Source organism: Maylandia zebra, linkage group LG8 (assembly GCF_041146795.1).
Source record: "Maylandia zebra isolate NMK-2024a linkage group LG8, Mzebra_GT3a, whole genome shotgun sequence".
NCBI lineage: Eukaryota > Metazoa > Chordata > Actinopteri > Cichliformes > Cichlidae > Maylandia > Maylandia zebra.
In genome coordinates, this window is record NC_135174.1 from 28,698,736 (window position 1) to 28,716,943 (window position 18,208).

General features: G+C 44.2%; 2 protein-coding genes across 2 annotated transcripts; one reads left to right on the forward strand and one right to left on the reverse strand.

Moving 5' to 3' along the window:
- Positions 1 to 650: 650 nt before the first annotated feature.
- asb3 (ankyrin repeat and SOCS box containing 3) lies at positions 651 to 6,452 on the reverse strand. The gene is made up of 9 exons (XM_004565199.5): positions 6,056 to 6,452; positions 3,562 to 3,732; positions 3,346 to 3,458; positions 2,799 to 2,931; positions 2,472 to 2,649; positions 2,175 to 2,393; positions 1,782 to 2,084; positions 1,036 to 1,169; positions 651 to 946 (listed from the first exon to the last, which is right to left on the reverse strand). Exons 1-9 carry the CDS (start codon positions 6,255 to 6,257, stop codon positions 714 to 716), a joined length of 1,686 nt encoding a protein of 561 aa, XP_004565256.2. The 5' UTR covers positions 6,258 to 6,452; the 3' UTR covers positions 651 to 713.
- Positions 6,453 to 6,473: 21 nt separating this feature from the next.
- lg8h10orf88 (linkage group 8 C10orf88 homolog) lies at positions 6,474 to 17,862 on the forward strand. Its single transcript, XM_004565198.5, has 9 exons — positions 6,474 to 6,649; positions 7,882 to 8,066; positions 8,225 to 8,422; positions 8,545 to 8,614; positions 8,696 to 8,887; positions 9,116 to 9,244; positions 10,061 to 10,184; positions 10,323 to 10,530; positions 16,799 to 17,862. The coding sequence occupies exons 2-9, from the start codon at positions 7,918 to 7,920 to the stop codon at positions 17,019 to 17,021; spliced, it is 1,293 nt and encodes a 430-aa protein (XP_004565255.3). The 5' UTR covers positions 6,474 to 6,649; positions 7,882 to 7,917; the 3' UTR covers positions 17,022 to 17,862.
- The last annotated feature ends 346 nt before the right edge of the window (positions 17,863 to 18,208 follow it).

Below are 18,208 nucleotides of genomic sequence, written 5' to 3' on the forward strand. Positions count from 1 at the left end.
AGACTCGTACGAGCCATCTAATCGTCCCCGTACAGCTTTTGATGATGTGGTGCCAATAAAACGGAGGAAGAATATGAATGAGTTTGGATAATTACATCTATTTGTATGATATATATTTCTTGGCTGCTTTGTTATTTTAACCACTAGTGAGCTGTTTATTGACACTAGCTGTACTTCCTGCACAAAAAGGGGAGGGATCACTGCAAATCAATACAACGTTTGTCTATGTGATTGGCTTTTATCCTAATGTATGCTCTCTTCCAGAGTGAGAATTCCCCTCATCCATAGGGCACAAGGGTCACTGAAGAATATGAAAATGGTGTGAATCACACATGTGCAGTCTCAACATTTCAATCCAAATGAACGCCTGTGGGAGATGTTTGACCATTAGACGGTCCTCTCCAACATCATCAAAACATATGAGGGAATATCTTTTGGAAGAATAGTGTCCAGCGCTCCAGTGACTTTCCAGACATTTCAAGAATAAACATAAAGGAGCAGTAGTGCTGTTCTGGTGGTCCAACACCTTAGTAAGAGGCTTTTTGGTTTTTCTATTAATTTGTCCCGCTTCTGTACCTGACATTCTTCTGTTTAAACCTCCAATCCATCCATACTCCAAATAGGAATGTGCATAAAATGATGAACCAGACTTGAATATTTGCATTTAATGGAATAATATGGATTCTTGGGTTGAACATAAGACACCGATGTGGTCATAGAACATGTCTGTGCTGGTGTGTATTGCGATGTTCCTCGATTCGCTGTAAAATTGGCAATAGTGGCGCGTGTGGGTATGAAGCTTCTGGGATGTCCCTGAATTTAAGGAAATCATGAAGCAGGTTGGGGACAGGAAGCTGTTGGACGACATTGGTCCTCATCAGGATATCTGGTCCCAGCAGTGCTCTGACCTGCAGCCGGCAGATGTGGGAAAGACAGGGGACGGAGTCTGAAAGAAGGTGGAGAGAAAAGATCAATCGCTGCAGTGTTTCCACGTGCAGGTTATTTAAACTCTGCAGTGCATATTTACTGCTGTACCGAAACATGGATGTGGATCCCAGGACTTTTCTGCCACCCTTCGATCCAGAATATGTTTCAAATGGGGAGATAAAGTCGACCAGTTTACAAACTCAAGGAGGTAATTTAACACCTGGCTGTCTGCCTCTTCCAACCTACAAAGGACAGATGACACAAAGGAACAGATAATGATGATGGGTGATCAACCAGCTTTGGATCCTGACTTAAATTTAGCCGATCTCCTGTTTAAAATAATTTTCTCAGGCATATCCAGACAGCTTTAAATATGGAAGCTTTTTTTTTTTTTTAAGATTATTCCCCCGAAGTCCTCTTCTGGTGGGGGAAACGGCCACTGCTGGTGAGTGAAGGTAGGAAAATAAAATGAGCGCAATTAAGATGAGTGAATTTGATTTTGGCAGGCAAAAACAGGCTGATGCAAATGCTACTGTGCTAATCTTAATGTCACTAAAATTTAATTGGGATCCTCGTTTAACATCACTGACTAATAAAACCTGTTAACTGTGGGGTTTGACCTTATTTTGGCTTCTGAAGTGGGCGAGTCAGAAAGTTAGAGAACTGTTTACTTAGAACATCCTCTGTGATTTCTCCAAACAGCAGCTGTGCATGAGAGGGTGACCCTGAAACTGTGCCTGGCCAAATTAAACAAAGTCAAGCTTTTGATTTTTAGAGGCCCAAACAGGGAACAGGGAACAAACCTATTACAGCTTGTTGATAACTAAGGAGACAGAGGTGGAGTGGCGCCTTACATGTGGGGCTGAAGCAGTAAAGATGGTTCCAGTCCTGCCTTCAGGAGAGGAGGAAGCCAGCAGCCAGCAAAATGTACTTGGTTTAGAGCCACACAGAGCATCTCGTTCAGTTCTCTCAGCTTCAGCTCAGTTTTCCCATCATGCTGCAGTACAGATTCGTCGCTGGTCACAGCCTCTGGGCGAGGTATCCACCGGTGCTCAAATATCAGCTGCAGCAGGTCTGCTTCGTCAGTGGCCAAAGCATAAATCCAATCTTCCTCATTCAACCTTGCTCCTGCAGCTATCAGCAGTTTCACCGACTCACTGAAAGAGATTTTAATATCAAACTAAAATAAACCATCTGGTTTATCTTGCAAATATGTGCAAGGTGGTAAAATCGGCATTCTTACACACCTGTAAGGTTTCTGGGGTGTGCGATACAAGGCCAGGGAGAGCGGTGAGAGGAGGCCATGGGTGTGTGAGCAGTCCTGGGCGTCTGGGCTGTAACCTTCCCTCAACAGCAATTCCACACTCTTGGTCTGATCGCTGTTAATAGCTACATACACCGGACTCACCATGCTCTCGCCACGGTCGCACGCATGATCCGTAACAGCTATGAGGCTCCTGAGGATGCTGGAGTGACAGAATATCAAAACGTCAAAAATACACAATCAGCCTTATTTTAAAAGAGGTTAATTTATGTGTCAGTACCCGATGTGACCAAACTGGGCTGCGGCGTGAATGGCAAACTGAGGCCAGTCGTGACTGCAGACCATGTTAGGGTCAGCCCCGTGGTCCAACAGGAAGTCCACACAGGCCTGGTGTCCCTCCTGAGAGGCGATGAACAGAGGTGTACTCAGATCAACTGCCTGCGTGTTCACGTTGGCACCTGAAGTGAAAGCAGGTTAAAAATTAACTGTGTAATCTATTTTACTTAATTACTTCCTAAAGAAGAGGCCAAGAGGACATGGAGCACGAGATCCTTTAACAAGGAGGAAAACAAATGTACAGCTACCATTAAAAGTAAATCATATTTACCGGCGTTAACGAGTATTTCCAGGCACCCCCTCTGTCCGTACTGTGCAGCCACAAATAACGGGGAAATCCTGTAATCATCTACTTCCTCCAGGTTGCATTTGTTAACAAGAATGCGCACGATCTCAGTGTGGCCCTTTGGGAGAAACATGATCTTAAATACAATCAGCAAACACACAAGGACCCCACAGCTAATGCTGGCAGCAGAGAGCAGGAACGTTTAAGCCCTACATTCTTCACAGTGAGCATCACAAGAAATCACTGCATCCCTGCATTCTGCTGAACTTTTATGTGCCAGTTTGCACATTTTCTGCAGGTGTTCAAAGGTAAAAAATGAGTTCATTTATAAGTGAAATGTAATAAAAAGGTTAATACATGCACAAAGTCTCTCTCTCTCTGTGCCTTGCAGCCAGTCAGAAAACTTAAGGGCAATAAGGGAAAATCCCCAACAGATGTGACCATGCTTTCCTGACCGAAACCAAAAAGTCATGATCTACTGTTAAATGAAAACTGTTCGTTTAAGAGCGTGAGTGCTAATGCTAATGCCTACCTTATATGCAGCTTGGTGCAGGCAGGTCCAGCCGGACTCTGTGTGCATTCTGTTGACCTCAGCACCTTTTCTTACCAGCAGTGCTACAACATCTGTGTGCCCGTGGCTAACAGCTGGAAGCACATTTTGGGACATTCATTTGGTTAGAGGAGCTTAAAGGGTTAGACAAGCAAAAACAGAAAAAAATTAAACATCAGTGAAGCGCAGTTGTAATACCTTCATAAAGAGGACAGGACAAGTCGTTAGTGAGCTGGTTGATATCAGCGTGTGCTTTGAGGAGCAGTCGGACCACTGACAGGTGTCCACACTGCGCTGCCAGGTAACAGGCAGACTCACCCTCATGCGTCAGATGGTTCACATAAACACGACTACAGCTGGAGGAGCGTGCTGCACACAGGCGGAAACCAAAGAGGAAGAACAAAACGCAAATAAGAGAAACGCACATATAACTTTAAAACAGCTGCTGAAGTGACTGATTTATCCATTAATCATTCACATCCATCTGGAGTCCAGCAGAGAAGTAGAAGGAGTAGAAATACCCTCAGAGATGGGAAGTAATGAAGTACAGATACTGTGCTTCTGTACTTTACTTTACTTTGTGTGTGAATGTGTGTGTGAAAGGGTGGATGACTGGATATGTAAAGCGCTTTGGGGTCCTTAGGGACTAGTAAAGCGCTATATAAATACAGGCCATTTACTTTGAATTTTACTCTCTTCATTTTAACACAAACATCTCTACTTCTTACATTTTCTAACCAGGCTGATTTTGTTTAGGTTTAACATATGTGAGCTACTATTTCCTGTCTTTGGGTACTTTCCAGACATCGAACTAATCAGACCCCAAGCAGAAGGAACAATATCCATCACCGGTGCTCGCACATGAAGAGATCAGAGAGGAAAAAAAATACAGTTTGCATCATTTATTTATTCAGTATACTCTGGGATTCAATCAGGCTTAAATCAGGTTTGGGGAACTCCAGGCCTCGAGGGCCGGTGTCCTGCAGGTTTTAGATATCACGCTGGATCAACACACCTGAATCACATGATTAGTTCATTACCAGGGCTCTGGAGAACTTCAAGACATGTCGAGGAGGTCATTTAGCTATTTAAATCAGCTGTGTTGGATCAAGGACACATCTAAAACTTGCAGGACACCGACGCTTGAGGCCTGGACTTCCTCACTCCTGGCTTAAATGATATGGAACGGTATTTCTTTGGTGCAGATGCCCATAAGCTGCGGCTTGTGCTACAGAAGAGGAGGAGAGACTAACATTTTCTAATGGACATTTTAAATGCAATGTTTCTAAGAAATATCATCAAAGCCACAAACTGATTCATACACTGGATTCCACCTTTGCACTAGCCTTATGCTGTCAATGGGAACGCCATGTAATGGAAAATATTAGGATTCTGCTCTTTTCAGTGTCAAGCTGACCTGGCTCAATGAAAGGCTCCACAGTATCAGATTCTGCCTGTCAATACAAGTACAAGTACATCTTTTTCACAAAGAAGCATCCATGTAAATCAATAAAACGACAGCTCATGTAACATCAGCTCATATCCTGCTGGATAAATCCATAAAGAGGAGCAGGACGGGCCGGCTGATGACAGGCTGTGCACAAAATCTGTAAAATCCCACTTTAACCTTTCACTATAGTCATCTTACTGTTTGGGTTTCACGACAAAGTCACACATCTAAAGTGCAGTCAGCAGCAAAGAGAGCTTTTTAAATTCCCTTTCTTTTTTTGTTCAGCATATCAGGAGTTCAAGCTGAGTTAATTTATTAGAATTTGAATTTAAGTTGAAATAAAGTTTGTATAAATAATATTTTATTATAATATTAATATGGAAGGTGGAAGTTTGAGCACATATCAGAGTGTGTACTTTTGTGTACTTTTTCACCATTACTTGAGTAAAGAAGTACTTGTGTAATGTACTTGAGTAGTCCCGACCTGTCGTCCATCTGAAATACCACATCGAGCAACAATGTGAAAGCACTTTGCTTTTCAAAAGTTTGGCAGTTGTTGTTAAATGTTTTTTGAACTAAACATGCTGCTGTCCTAAAAATGCAAAATGAGCATGTATTTATGAAAAAGCAATAAATAATCTCAGCTTTCACTTTCTATCAAGTGAAAGCTCCCTGATTTGATCCCGGGAGTAGACACGCATCCCTTTGAAGCTGCTCCAGGTACATCTGCCAGTCAAACATAGTATGACTGTAATGGGCCCAAACATATTGTGTTACTGTATGAGAACATCAGGAGTGGCAGAGAAGTATGTGAGGCTGGTGCAAGACATATTAGAGGGCAGTGAGACAGTGGTGGAGGAGGGTAGGAGTGACAGATGGGTTGAAGGTGAGGGTGGGATAAGATCCGGGATTGGCTCTGAGCCCCTTCTTGTTTGGAGCGATGGGGACTGTTGGACACTAGGGTCTCTTCTAACTTTGCATCCAACGTTAGACAGGCAAGGCTGAGACCTTTCGGACATGTGCAGAAGACGGACAGTGGCCAAAGGATGCAGAAGATGGAGGTGCCAGGCAGGAAGAAAAGAGGAAGACCTCAGAGGAGGTTCGTGTGAAGGAGGACATGAAGAGGGTTGGTGTGACAGAGGAGGATGCTGGGATAGGGTGAGACGAAGGAAGGCAGATGATCCGCCTTTGGAGACACCTAAAGGAAGTAGTACTGGATACCTGTGCAGCAGCCTCTCTTACCTCTGACAGCTGACAGGATTTCCTGGACGCACACTTTGCTGCCAGCTGCCGCCGCCTCGTGCAGGGGGGTCCAGCCTCGGTTGTCCCGACAGTCCACACTGCAGCCTCTCTGAATCAGCGTCCTCAGCCGCCTAGTGCAGCCTGAGCGAGCAGCAGCGGCCACACTGGACACCGTGTCTCGGTAGCACTCAGTGAAGTCCATGCCCAGGTTCACAGAGACATTCGTTATTTTAACTTCAACAAGGATTAACAGTCAAAACACAACCTCAGAGTTACTCTGGATGATTTTGCACAACCCGACGTACACGTTTCTGTTGGGTCCGGAAAAGTTTTTAATTTAAATCAAGAAATAAACGTGTCTTTAGTTACCAAACAGACGTTAGGAACGGAACAACGGCATTCCGAGCGGCGCCTGTTGATGACGTCACACCACAACAATCCTACGATCCAGCGTCGCGTGTCAGCTGTAGCTTCAGCTAATCGTTTAGCCGTTAATTGTTGCTAAAATTAGCAGATTTTCAGACATGTTTGGAGAAACGTGAAGAAGAAGAGCCTGGAAGCTTCTTCTCAGCGGGTTCAGGAGGCACTCTGAAGGTAAACGCGCTTTATTTCCCGTCACGGCGAGACGTTCACAGAGTTACTGCAGCTGTAGCAAAGAATCGGATGTGACAACATACAACCGATCAGTACTGTGTGTACTCCTGCACTACACGTCATTCAGAGTAACATTTGTGCCTGTAATTTAAAACAAACTGTCAGAAATCAAACATATCACATATTCATCATCATATTCATTTAAATCTGAAATCTGGCCCACCTGACTAACTGTGGACCAGGGAGACCAGCGGTCCCGCTTTGTGTGGGACTGCACAGCATTTCTATTACTTAAAGTAGAAAAAGAATGATCATAAAAGCAAACTTTAGTTGAAATAAAAGTTTACAGAGAGTAAAAACAAAATGACGAGTCATATCTTAAGATTTGGGACAGAGTTGTTAAAGCTAGGTTAGGCAGCGACGTGATGATCGGTGAGCAGCAGTATGGTTTCATGCTGAGAAAGAACTCCAGAGATGTGATGTTTGAGAGTACTGATGGAGAAATATAGAGAAGGTCATAAGGAGCTTCACTCTTTATTTATGGATCAGCGAAAGCGGAAAATAGTGTGTCAAAAGAGGAACTTTGGCACTCTGGCAGAGAACAGTGGTGAGGTGTGCGGTAAGAGAGACAGGTGGGCTGAGGGTGGGATTACACCAGTGATCTGCTCTGAGCTCCTTTGCAGTAGTGATGGACAGGCTGACAGATGAGGTCAGACAGCAGTGTTTGTCGATTATGATGTTTGCAGACGACACTGTGATCCGCAGTTAGACGAGGGAGCTGGAAGAAGCGAGAAAGAATACATGCATGAATGAGAGGGAGACAGGTGGAAGAGGCTGAGTGAGTGGATGAGTTTAAATACCTAGGGTCAACCATACAAGCAACGGACAGTGCACAAGAAGAAGATGGAGACAAAAAGACAACACAAGCAAAACATGTTAAGATTTTCACTGGAAGTGACAAAGATGGACAAGATTAGAAATGAGTACATCAGCTGGACAGCTGAGGCTGAGCGGTCTGGAGACAGAGAGAGTGAGGCTGGGATGGTTTGGATGTGTGCAGAGGAAGGATCGTGGATATATTGGAGCTGCAGCTCCAGTATATCCACTATCTTTGCCAAAGACAAAAGCACATGACTCTTATTGTTTCTGTCTTACAGTGGCTTTATTCAGTCTTTAATCTTGTCTTGAATCTGTAACCCGTTCTCCTAATTGTTTCCAATTTTGTATCCTAGGTCGTTGGCTCAAAGGTTACAGCAAGCCGCAGCATTATGGTGGACATCTCTGTGAAAAGTGAAGCTGCTTGGGTCTGTCACACTCAGGGGCGTCAACTGGCTGACGTCGTTCTTCCTGTTCACATCAATAACACGGCCAAAGAAGAAGATGAAGTCAATGAGTTGGACAGAGAAGAAACTCACTGGTAAGAAGCTTCTAGCTGATATTAAGAAGCAGTTAGTGCTATAATCAATAGGCAGTTGCAATTAATCTTTGTCTAGTCGCACAGAAGGCAAAGATGAGAAGTGGATTTTCCTTTTATTTAAGTGAATGGTACATTTCCCACTTATCTGCCACACACAGTGGTGATCCAGTGCTGCTAGAGCAGATGGAGGAAGGGTCTCCTTGTGTCCTGAAGTTCCACTGCAACCCCAGCTTACCTGCCACCATCAGCCGCCTGCTCGTTATAAGTGAGGCTCGAACCATGGAGGTTTACAGCCAGACCGGAGAGTACTGTGGGACTGTACGGGGATCGAAGGACGACAGCATCCAGCTAGACAGGTACACAGGCTGCACATGGTCAGAAGAGCCAATGAGCAAAGGGTCTTCGGTCTTCTGATAAAGACGCTGCTGATTGTCTGATGTTAAGAAGTGATGCTTCTTCTTTTGTTTGTGAATCACAGTGCTGACAGAGGGCCTTTCTATAAGAAGCAGCTGATCATTGAGGAGCCATCCTCTGCCTGTGAAGTGAAGGTAAAACAGAACATTTTAGTTTATGCAGTTTGTTACACAGTCGTGTTTGTATGAGAATCTAACGAGCTGCTTCTCTCCCAGTTACTCTCCCTGGCAGGTAGGAGCAGTGTTATGGTGGCTAAAGTCATCGTGAGTCTTCAGCTGCTGCAGTCCTGCCCAGCCCCAAACCCGGGCATAGACATGCAGCGAGTGCAGTGTCTGATGGAGGAGATGGGAACAAGCCTGTCGCCAGGAGCTCAGAATCTCATGGAAATGGTGCAGTTCCAGCAGAAGGTAAATTAGCTCAGAGATGCTCTCTCTGACATTTATAATGTGGGTGTTTCCTGCTGATGAGAGTATGCCTTATGGATTTGAGTTTCTGTGTACCTCGTCAGGCCTCTGTCTCAGATCTTACTGTTACTGGAACTGGAACGGCTTCTCTGAGTGTCCAAAGCATAAGAACTAACCAGACATAAAGAATGAAACAGGGACTGAAGCATGTGTTGGTGTTTGTCTCTCCAGAATCAGACCGGCTCTCTGGCTGGTTTCCTGCCTCTCCTGATGGGCAGTGGAGCTTTCTCTGGTTTGGGGAGAGAAGTCAGCATGTGTCCAGGAGCTGGCAATATTCTGCCTCGACCTGCAGAATTTAAGGTACAAAAACCCATTTGTGCTGTTCTTTGTTCTTAGATTAGACCATTTAAAAACTCGGCCCACACCAGTTTGGTGCAGAAGAAAACAGTGAAGTGATTTTGTGAGTGTGAACAGAGCCTGAAGCAGAAAGCCTGGATTAACAAAGAAAGTTCAGAAAAACTAAACTGGCTGGAGTCTGAGGTTTGGTCTGGAGTGTCTGCCAGAACTTTAATCCATTAATGCTGCCTGTTTGATGAACTCAAAGAAAAACCTTGGACCACTTCATTGATTGTGATGATCGTGTTTTTCTATTATGTGAAATGTTTGAGTGATTCTAATTGTCCGCATATAATTGTACAGAAAGAAGAAAGCTGATTGATGTTTAGAGGTTTTTATGTTTTCTTGGAACCTTTAGATGCCACAGCTATAAATTCTAATGTGATTTAAAGGTAGATAAAAAAAGAAGCCACTGTGATCAGAGGCTCTTTAGCTAAGCTCAGCTAGTCCGACTAGTTTTGTGCTACAGTATTATTTCAGATTTGTCTTGTTTACATGTATGATAAGAGAGACATCTGAAAGTCAGATTCTGGCTTTAGCTTGTTTTGTCCACATGTGCAGTGAGTGTATTTCAGCTTAAAGCAGTGAAGGAATCAGGTAATCTTCCACCAGCTGCTCAGATTCACAACTAAAGTTAAGTAAAGTCAGATATCCTTTTAGAGACTATGCACACAAATCCACCTGCATCTCTGTATGCTTCTGTCAGCTTGACGCAGATATAATGTGTGTTCAGAAGATGTTTAAACACTCTGTAAGTCAGATGTTTTTCAATGTCGCTAGCCTCCAGACAGCTTCCTGAGGCCTGCAGATGAAGATTCACAGACCCAGAACGGAGTGATGTCGGAGGGCTCCACCCCCTCCTCCGTAGACCTGCCAATGTCCAGTGTCAGCACTGATAACACTAGTAAGGATGATCATGTCTGTTATGGTCACATACATGAACATGGTAGTCACTAAGGAGTGGATTTGGGCTTCTACTTGTAGAAAAACTTATTTGTGGTAATTCTCTAACACCTCGATAAAACCTTTTATCCATCTCCAGCGAGTCCCAGTGAGAACGGCGGCCCGATGAGCTACACTCAGCTGACAGAGATGCTGTCGCACTTCCTGAAGGAACAGGGGGTCAACCAGGGGTTCGGCTCCGGTCCCGAGCTTCTGCCCATGCTCCAGAACGTCTGCGGTCAGGTGACCCAGCTGAGACTGGATGATGCTGCAGCAGAGAAGGAGAAGATGATGAGAAACGGCACGTGGTGAGTCGAGTGTAGCGAGCACTTTTCCTACAGCAGCTCCATGTTGGAATCAGATGATTTGGCTCCACCTTGTGTTAGAAAAGAATCAGAAATCAGAAAGGGTTTTATTGCCAAATGTTGAGCGGGTTTACAACATTAGGAAATTGCTGCGGTGCTTCAGTGCAAACATACTGTTATAAATACTGTTATAAATTAAGCTTAAATAGACATGAAAATAAAAATGAGAATAAGAATTAAAAGTGCTAAGTAGATAGATATATACATGATATATACATGAGTGCAGGTGGTGATCAGTGCCAGACATGAAATGATGCAGTGAACACAGCGTAGGGTCATGTGTTGGTGGCGGGGACAGTCATACGGTTATTGTTCATGTGTCCAACAGCAGAGGGGAAGAAACTGTTCTTATGGCGAGAGGTTCTGGTGCGAATGGACCGGAGCCTCCTGCCTGAGGGGAGCAGGTCAAACAGACTGTGTCCAGGGTGAGAAGGGTCAGCTGAGATCCGAGCTGCACGCCGCAGTGTCCTGGAGGTGTACAGGTCCTGCAGAGATGGGAGTCTTCAGCCAATCACCTTCTCAGCAGAGCGCACAACACGCTGCAGTCTCTGTTTGTCCCTGATAGTGGCTCCAGCGTACCACACGGTGATGGAGGAGGTGAGGATGGACTCGATGATTGCAGTGTAGAATTGCATCATCGTCCGTGTTGGCAGGTTGAATTTCTTCAGCTGCCTCAGGAAGTACATCCTCTGCTGGGCTTTCTTAATGACGGAGGTGATGGTGGGCTCCCACTTCAGGTCCTGGGTGATGGTGCTACCCAGGAAGCGGAATGAGTCCACAGAGGTGATGGGGGTGTCAGTCAGGATGATGGGGGGGAGTGGAGCTGTGTGCTTCCTGAAGTCCACAATAATCTCCACTGTCTTCTGGGCATTCAGCACCAGGTTGTTGTGGCTGCACCAGGACACCAGACGTTCAACCTCCCTCCTGTAGGCAGACTCATCCCCGTCCGAGATGAGCCCAATAACGGTGGTGTCATCTGCAAACTTGATTAGCTTGACAGACTGGTGGGTGGAGGTGCAGCAGTTGGTGTACAGGGAGAAGAGCAGGGGAGAAAGAACACAGCCCTGAGGGGAGCCGGTGCTGATGGTCCGGGAGTCCGAGACATTCTTTCCCAGCCTCACGTGCTGCTTCCTGTCCGTCAGGAAGTCAGTGATCCACCGGCAGATGGGATCAGGCACATTCATCTGGGAAAGCTTGCCTCGGAGATGGTCTGGAAGGATGGTGTTGAAGGCAGAGCTGAAGTCCACAAACAGGATCCTGGCGTAGGTTCCTGGGGAGTCCAGATGCTGCAGGATGAAGTGTAGGGCCATGTTGATGGCGTCATCTACAGACCTGTTGGCTCTGTATGCAAACTGCAGGGGGTCCAGGAGGGGGGCCGTGAGGGTCTTGCGATAGGAGAGAACCAGGCGCTCAAAAGACTTCATGACCACAGATGTCAGAGCCACGGGTCTGTAGTCATTTAGTCCAGTGATCCTAGGTTTCTTGGGGACAGGGATTATGGTGGAGGACCTGAAGCAGGCAGGCACATGACATGCCTGCAGTGAGGAGTTGAAAATGCCAGAAAACACTGGGGCCAGCTCGTTTGCACAGTGTCTGAGGGTGGCAGGAGACACACCGTCTGGGCCGGGAGCTTTCCGAGCATTCAGACTCCTAAACTGCTTCCTCACATCTGCTTCATGAATATGAAGAGTTGTGGTGGGAGGAGGTGGTGTGAAATCCTTTTTTGTGTGGGGTGAGGAGGGGGGTGTTGTAGGTGAAGTATCATGAAGAATCATTACAGGAATCCTGCAGCAGCTTTTTGCATAATACTAAAGACTTTGGTTCTTAGTGGCTCAAGGATTTCTGCTTTTAACTGGAGCTGTGTCTTAAAATTGGACGAGTCCAATGCACGTTCCTTGGTAGGTGTTCAGTTTTCAGTTTTTGTGTGTACATGCTGCAGAAGTCTTCACAGACGGAATATTAGGGACACTCTTTTTTTAATGCAGAAATGCATCATAATTGTACTTTTTCCTACATTAAACCAGCTGTTTCAACACTTCAACCATACATTCATTTATACAGCACTTTATCTTACGCACTTCTGTCTACCTCACCCAGCTCATTTAGAATAAACACCTAACCTAACATGTGTGTTTCTGGACAGCTTTATCAGCTGTGGCCTTTCACATGCACAGATCTGTCAGTCGTTCCCGTTTCTGCTGTTGTGTTTGGGACCTTTTCTTCTGATTTAATTGTTTTCTTCCCAGAAGCTCCTCCTGCATCTGGCGTCATTAAACATACTCACACTTGTGTTTGCTCACCACATGCCTGTCACATTTTCCTCACACTGTGGAGCCACTTGGTGAAATTTTCTTCTTGTTAATGATGTCAGTGCAGCATTTGACACAGTTGACCACAACATATTACTCAAACAACTGGAGAACTGGGCAGGTCTTTCAGGAACTGTACTAAACTGGTTCAAAGCATACTTAGAAAACAGGAAATACTTTGTATCAACAGGTAACTTCACATCTGAGCAGACAAGTATCACATGTGGAGTTCCCCAAGGTTCCATCTTGGGACCCCTTCTGTTTAACATTTACATGCTCCCACTGGCACAGATTATAAAGAACAACAAAATAAACTACCACAGCTATGCAGATGACACACAAATATATATCACAATGTCACCAGGAGACCGAGGCCCTGTACAGGCTCTTGGTAAATGCATTGAGGAAATTAATGACTGGTTGTGCCACAATTTTCTCCAGCTAAACAAAAACAAAACTGAAGTAATAGTCTTTGGTGCCAAAGAAAAACGATTACAGGTCACCAGAGAACTTCAATCTATACATCTAAAAACCACAAACCAGGCGAGAAATTTGGGTGTAGTGATGGATGCAGACCTAAACTTAGAAAAACACATTAAGACAATAACAAAGTCAGCTTACTATCACCTCAAGAATATATCAAGGATAAAAGATCTGATGTCTCAACAGGACCTGGAAAAACTAGTCCATGCATTCATCTTTAGTAGGCTTGATTACTGTAACAGCATCTTTACAGGTCTACCTAAAAAATCAGTCAGACAACTACAGCTCATTCAGAACTCTGCTGCTCGAGTCCTCACTAAGACCAAAAAAGTGGACCACATCAGTCCAGCTCTGAGGTCTTTACACTGGCTGCCTGTCCGTCAGAGGATAAACTTTAAAGTTCTGATGCTGGTCTATAAAGCTCTGAATGGTTTAGGACCAAAATACATCAATGACCTCCTGACCCAGTATGAACCTTCCAGATCCCTCAGGTCATCTGGATCCGGTCTTTTATCAGTTCCCAGAGTCAGAACCAGACACGGAGAAGCTGCATTCAGCTTTTATGCTCCTTATATCTGGAACAAACTCCCAGAAAGCCTCAGATCAGCTGAAACACTCAGTTTATTTAAATCCAGGTTGAAGACTCACCTGTTCTCAGCTGCATTTGAATAAAGCACCAAATCCACACTTTAAGCTTAAATTTCAAAACGTACATTTAACTACTGATCTTATCTATTTCTGATTTTATCTGTTTTGATTTTATCTGTTTTGTTTGTTTGTTTGTTTGTTAATTAGTTTGTTTGTTTGTTTGTTTGTTTGTTTGCTTGTTTTAATCAATTTTAAATCATGCTTTTTATTTGTTTTTGTTTCTAATGTCTCTGTAAAGCACTTTGAATCACTTGCTGTTGAATTGTGCTGTACAAATAAACTTGCCTTGCCTTGATGTAAATGATATAAAACTGCGAGGTATGGCTGTTGTTATCGGAACAGTAAGCATTTGTGTTTGCTGTGTTTCGGTTACCACAGCTGTGTGATTGTTGCACAGTCACGTTGTTGAGGCTCTGAGCGTGTGGATTAAACAGAGACTCGTTTGTCCAACAGAACAATGCTTTTGATTGTCTGAGGTCACATTTCTAGCTGATAGTGTTAGTGAAGAATGAGCAGACGCCCAAACATTTCCTACATGCTGGAATATTCATGGATATCATGACATCTGCTGGGAGGATCTCTCCTGTGGTGATTCCCAAAAATCATTCTGGCTGTTAAACAGCTGACAGGCACAGGTAGGCAGAAGGCGCTGCCGTTGGTTAGAGGCTGGCTGATACTGAAACAATAGAGGTCATTTATCAGGACCGCTGTTTGTGTGACTCATTAAAATATCTGAAAAGCTGCATCAGAACAAACAGAATCCTTTATGTATTTATTTATTTGTGGCTGGAGTAACTTTCCAGCTGACCCTAGTGTCACTCTTCAAATAAAAATGTCTCTGTGAGTTAAACTGCACAATAAATCAGGCTCTCTGTCAGATCTGTGCAGCACATGTGGGCTGACAGAGCGTGACTCCACATCGAGGACAGCGACACGACGGTACGTCTTTCCCACGAGTCGTCGGACTAAAATATTTAAAGAGTTTAAGACTTCAGGCGTGATGCCAGAAAACCGAGGACAAGTAATAAATGGTGTAGATTACTTAAAGGCTTTGCTTGCTTTGAACAGTAGATGTTAATTGTTTCGGTTTTTATAATCGTCTTTGGCTGTTGTTAGTTTTTCTGCTCCTTTGTGTTTTTGTAGTTTTTCCTCTGTTCTCACGTGTTTGTGTTTATTTGTGTTTATGTGAGATTATTCCTGGTCTCCATTTCTGTTTGCTTCCTGTTTTATTTTGAAGTTTAGCTCCTTGTGTTTTCTCTCTGTGTGTTCACTTCCTTTGTTTATTCTTTCCCCCTGATGCTGTTTGTCTGGAGTTCACGTGCACATTTACTTTTTATTGCCTTTTTATCACAGCGTGAAGGTTAATAACATTTTTTATAACAGCTTGTTTGTAGATTATCTGACTTTAGGTCTGCTGTAATCTGAGATGGGTTCATTTATTTGCTCCAAACTAAGACTCGTCTTAGTCTGAGTTTCACAGAGACATTTTTAACTAGTCTTCATTATGCATAATTAGATTGCCAGCTTTAAAATTGAAGGTGGATTGTTTCCATTTCCAGTTTGTGTTAAAGATTCACTGCTGTGTGTTGAGTCGTTTTTGAGTTTTTGCAGATAAGTTGGTGTTTTCCATGCAAACATCTGGTTACTGCAGCCCTCTGCTAGCGACCAAAGAAATGTAAGGAGGTTTTCTGCATATCTCTTTACAATGGATGTCACTCTAGAGACTGCCTGAAGCTTCCAGTAACTATTTGCTGATCACTCACAGAATACACACTTTTCTCTAGTGGTGAGTAGTTGTTCGGCGGCGACTGACTGGTCTCCAAGCCTGTGTGAAGGGGCTTTAGCTTAACAGCAATCGCCAGCAACCACTTGCCAGCTTGTTGTGGAATACTCATTTTTCCCAGCACCTGGTTGCTAAATTGTCAGCAACTGACCTCTAGGCCTGTATGACTGAGGCCTTCATTACCGATATGGAAGCGCAGTACATCAAGCCTGTCATACTTTTACCTTCTGATATTTCATAAAGCAGGAGAGTGCCCTGTGAGGATGTCGTACAGTAACCATCAGTGTGCAGACAAGGATCAGAGACAGCGCTCACTGACTGAACAGGAGTTTCCTTGGTTTAGTTACTGGAGCTGCCAGACTGGTGTGACTGAATCAAGGAAAGAAAAAAATGGAGGATTTTGTGGATTTTTCAGGATCATTGAGGGCAAAATAGTAATGCTGTTGGACTCTGCATGTAAACCACCAAAACAGAAATGTTGCAAAAAGACTGAAAATATTTAAGGTGGAAAAAAATTATTTATTTATCTTTTTAGTGTTTTCAGTTTAGAAAGTTTCCTCCTGGTGGTTTGGCTGAATCAGTGTGGATGCAGCAGGATTGTGAGGTCTGAGGAAGATGATGGTCAGCACCGACTGTGTGGGTGGTTTAGCTTATGTTTAGGCTTTTGTCTCTTGATGTGGCTTCATTTTCAAGAATCGCCCACAGTCACTCCGCTCTGTCAGAATCACACAGTAGAAATACACATACAGACCAGCGACCTGGTCAAAAAACTTCATCTCTGATTAGTGATGATCAGGCAAAGGTTTGACTGACCTTAAATAGTCCCCTTTATTTTAATTCAGTGTCAGCTTGCACACTTCAACTTGTCTGACAGTGGCTTCAGCTGTATACCTCCTCATAAATCGGCAACACCAGCGGCTGATGCACACAGATTTTATTAAGTCCAACTTTCTCAAAAAGTGTTACTGTTTCTTTTATGTCCCTTCAGGGAGTTGGACTCAGCTATGGAGCGCCGTCTGGAGGAGATGGAGAAGAGGCTGAAGGAGCACATGGACCGCCGCTTGGATGCTTTGGAGCAGAAGCTGGAGAAGGCCCTGCTGAGCGCTTTGCCGCTGGTCACCCTTAACCACGGAGCCATGAGCAGCTCAGCACGAGGAGCAGCAGATACCGGACCGGCGGAGCAGATCGCCCCGACGCCAGCCATGCATTGAGTCCAGAAGCACTAAAAAGACTAACATTGAACCCCGGAAGCCTTAATTCTCTTCTTCATCGTCCTCAAACCAGACCCGAGCGTGGGATGGAAGCAGGCCGGGACAGAAACGCCAACAAAGACGGAGCAATAAAACTAGAAGCCTGAAATATGAGGTTAACATGTAAAACCAGCAGTGTTGCTGTAAGTTCATATTCTGTAGAAATGTTATCTCCTGTAAAAAGTGACTGTCTCGTCAGCGCGACTACAATGGCTGCACTGCATTTTGAACAACATGAGAAGTGTACAGGAAGAGGACGAGACTCTTTCAAAAAAGTGTTGATGTGCAGCAGAGCTGACTTACATGAAGTGTTCAGCTGAAATGCAACCCACTTATCTCTCCCTGCTCTTCTTTTCTCCTCTGTATATGCACTGAAACTCATCATTGTACCAGTTATTTAAACAGTTAATGGTTTGGTCTTTGAACAGCACTAAAACAAAGTCATCTTCAAAAGTCTCGGTTTGTCTAATCAGCTGTCTCAAACAAGTAAAACAGAAAAGCAGCAGATGTTCACGTGTCAGAGAAGATTACATGGTTTACATTAGAAACGACTAAACGACACTGATGTGATGTGAAGGCTGTTCGGGCCTGACCTGCTCGGCTCAGTTTGTTTTAAAACTTGCTCCTGTTAAGGAGACTAAATCGAACGTGTAACTGTACTTTAATACGGCACTGTAATGTTTTAAGTACTGTACATGTCTGTAAACTATTAAAACGGCTGTGCTGACCTGTGATGTTTACCTGTACTGATGTGAGTCTAGTAAATGTATTTATACAGCTTAATAAAGTTTTTAAAACGTTGTGCAGGTTCTCTTATTTCTGGAGAATTTGGTAAAGCAAACAAGTTCTCATGAAATCCTGAGAAGGCTGCGTGCAAGACACCGAGCGAGGCCTGTGAGCTGCTTCAGGCCCACAGCTCCAGATGTGTTAGTGTGCATCCCTCTGATCACATCTCTCATTCTGGTGCCACCACCAGAGATATATGTGAATAAATCATTTCAGACTGTCGGTGACATGAGACAGTAACACACCTAGTTTCAGATATAAAAATGAGGGGAAACTGAAGAATACAGGGGTAGCTATTACAGTCAGTACAGTTTGGTGGTTGATTTGGTTTCTTTGGGCTCCAGCGGTGCATTTTCCAACTG

Excerpts from the sequence above, each read along its gene's own strand:
- asb3 (XM_004565199.5), bottom strand. The coding sequence starts at position 6,257 with ATGGACTTCACTGAGTGCTACCGAGACACGGTGTCCAGTGTGGCCGCT. Across the intron at positions 3,733-6,055 it reads AATCCTGTCAGCTGTCAGAG|CACGCTCCTCCAGCTGTAGT; the intron begins GTAAGAGAGGCT and ends GCCTGTGTGCAG. Across the intron at positions 2,932-3,345 it reads TGCACCAAGCTGCATATAAG|GGCCACACTGAGATCGTGCG; the intron begins GTAGGCATTAGC and ends TTTCTCCCAAAG.
- lg8h10orf88 (XM_004565198.5), top strand. The coding sequence starts at position 7,918 with ATGGTGGACATCTCTGTGAAAAGTGAAGCTGCTTGGGTCTGTCACACT. Across the intron at positions 8,615-8,695 it reads CCTCTGCCTGTGAAGTGAAG|TTACTCTCCCTGGCAGGTAG; the intron begins GTAAAACAGAAC and ends CTTCTCTCCCAG. Across the intron at positions 9,245-10,060 it reads CTCGACCTGCAGAATTTAAG|CCTCCAGACAGCTTCCTGAG; the intron begins GTACAAAAACCC and ends CAATGTCGCTAG.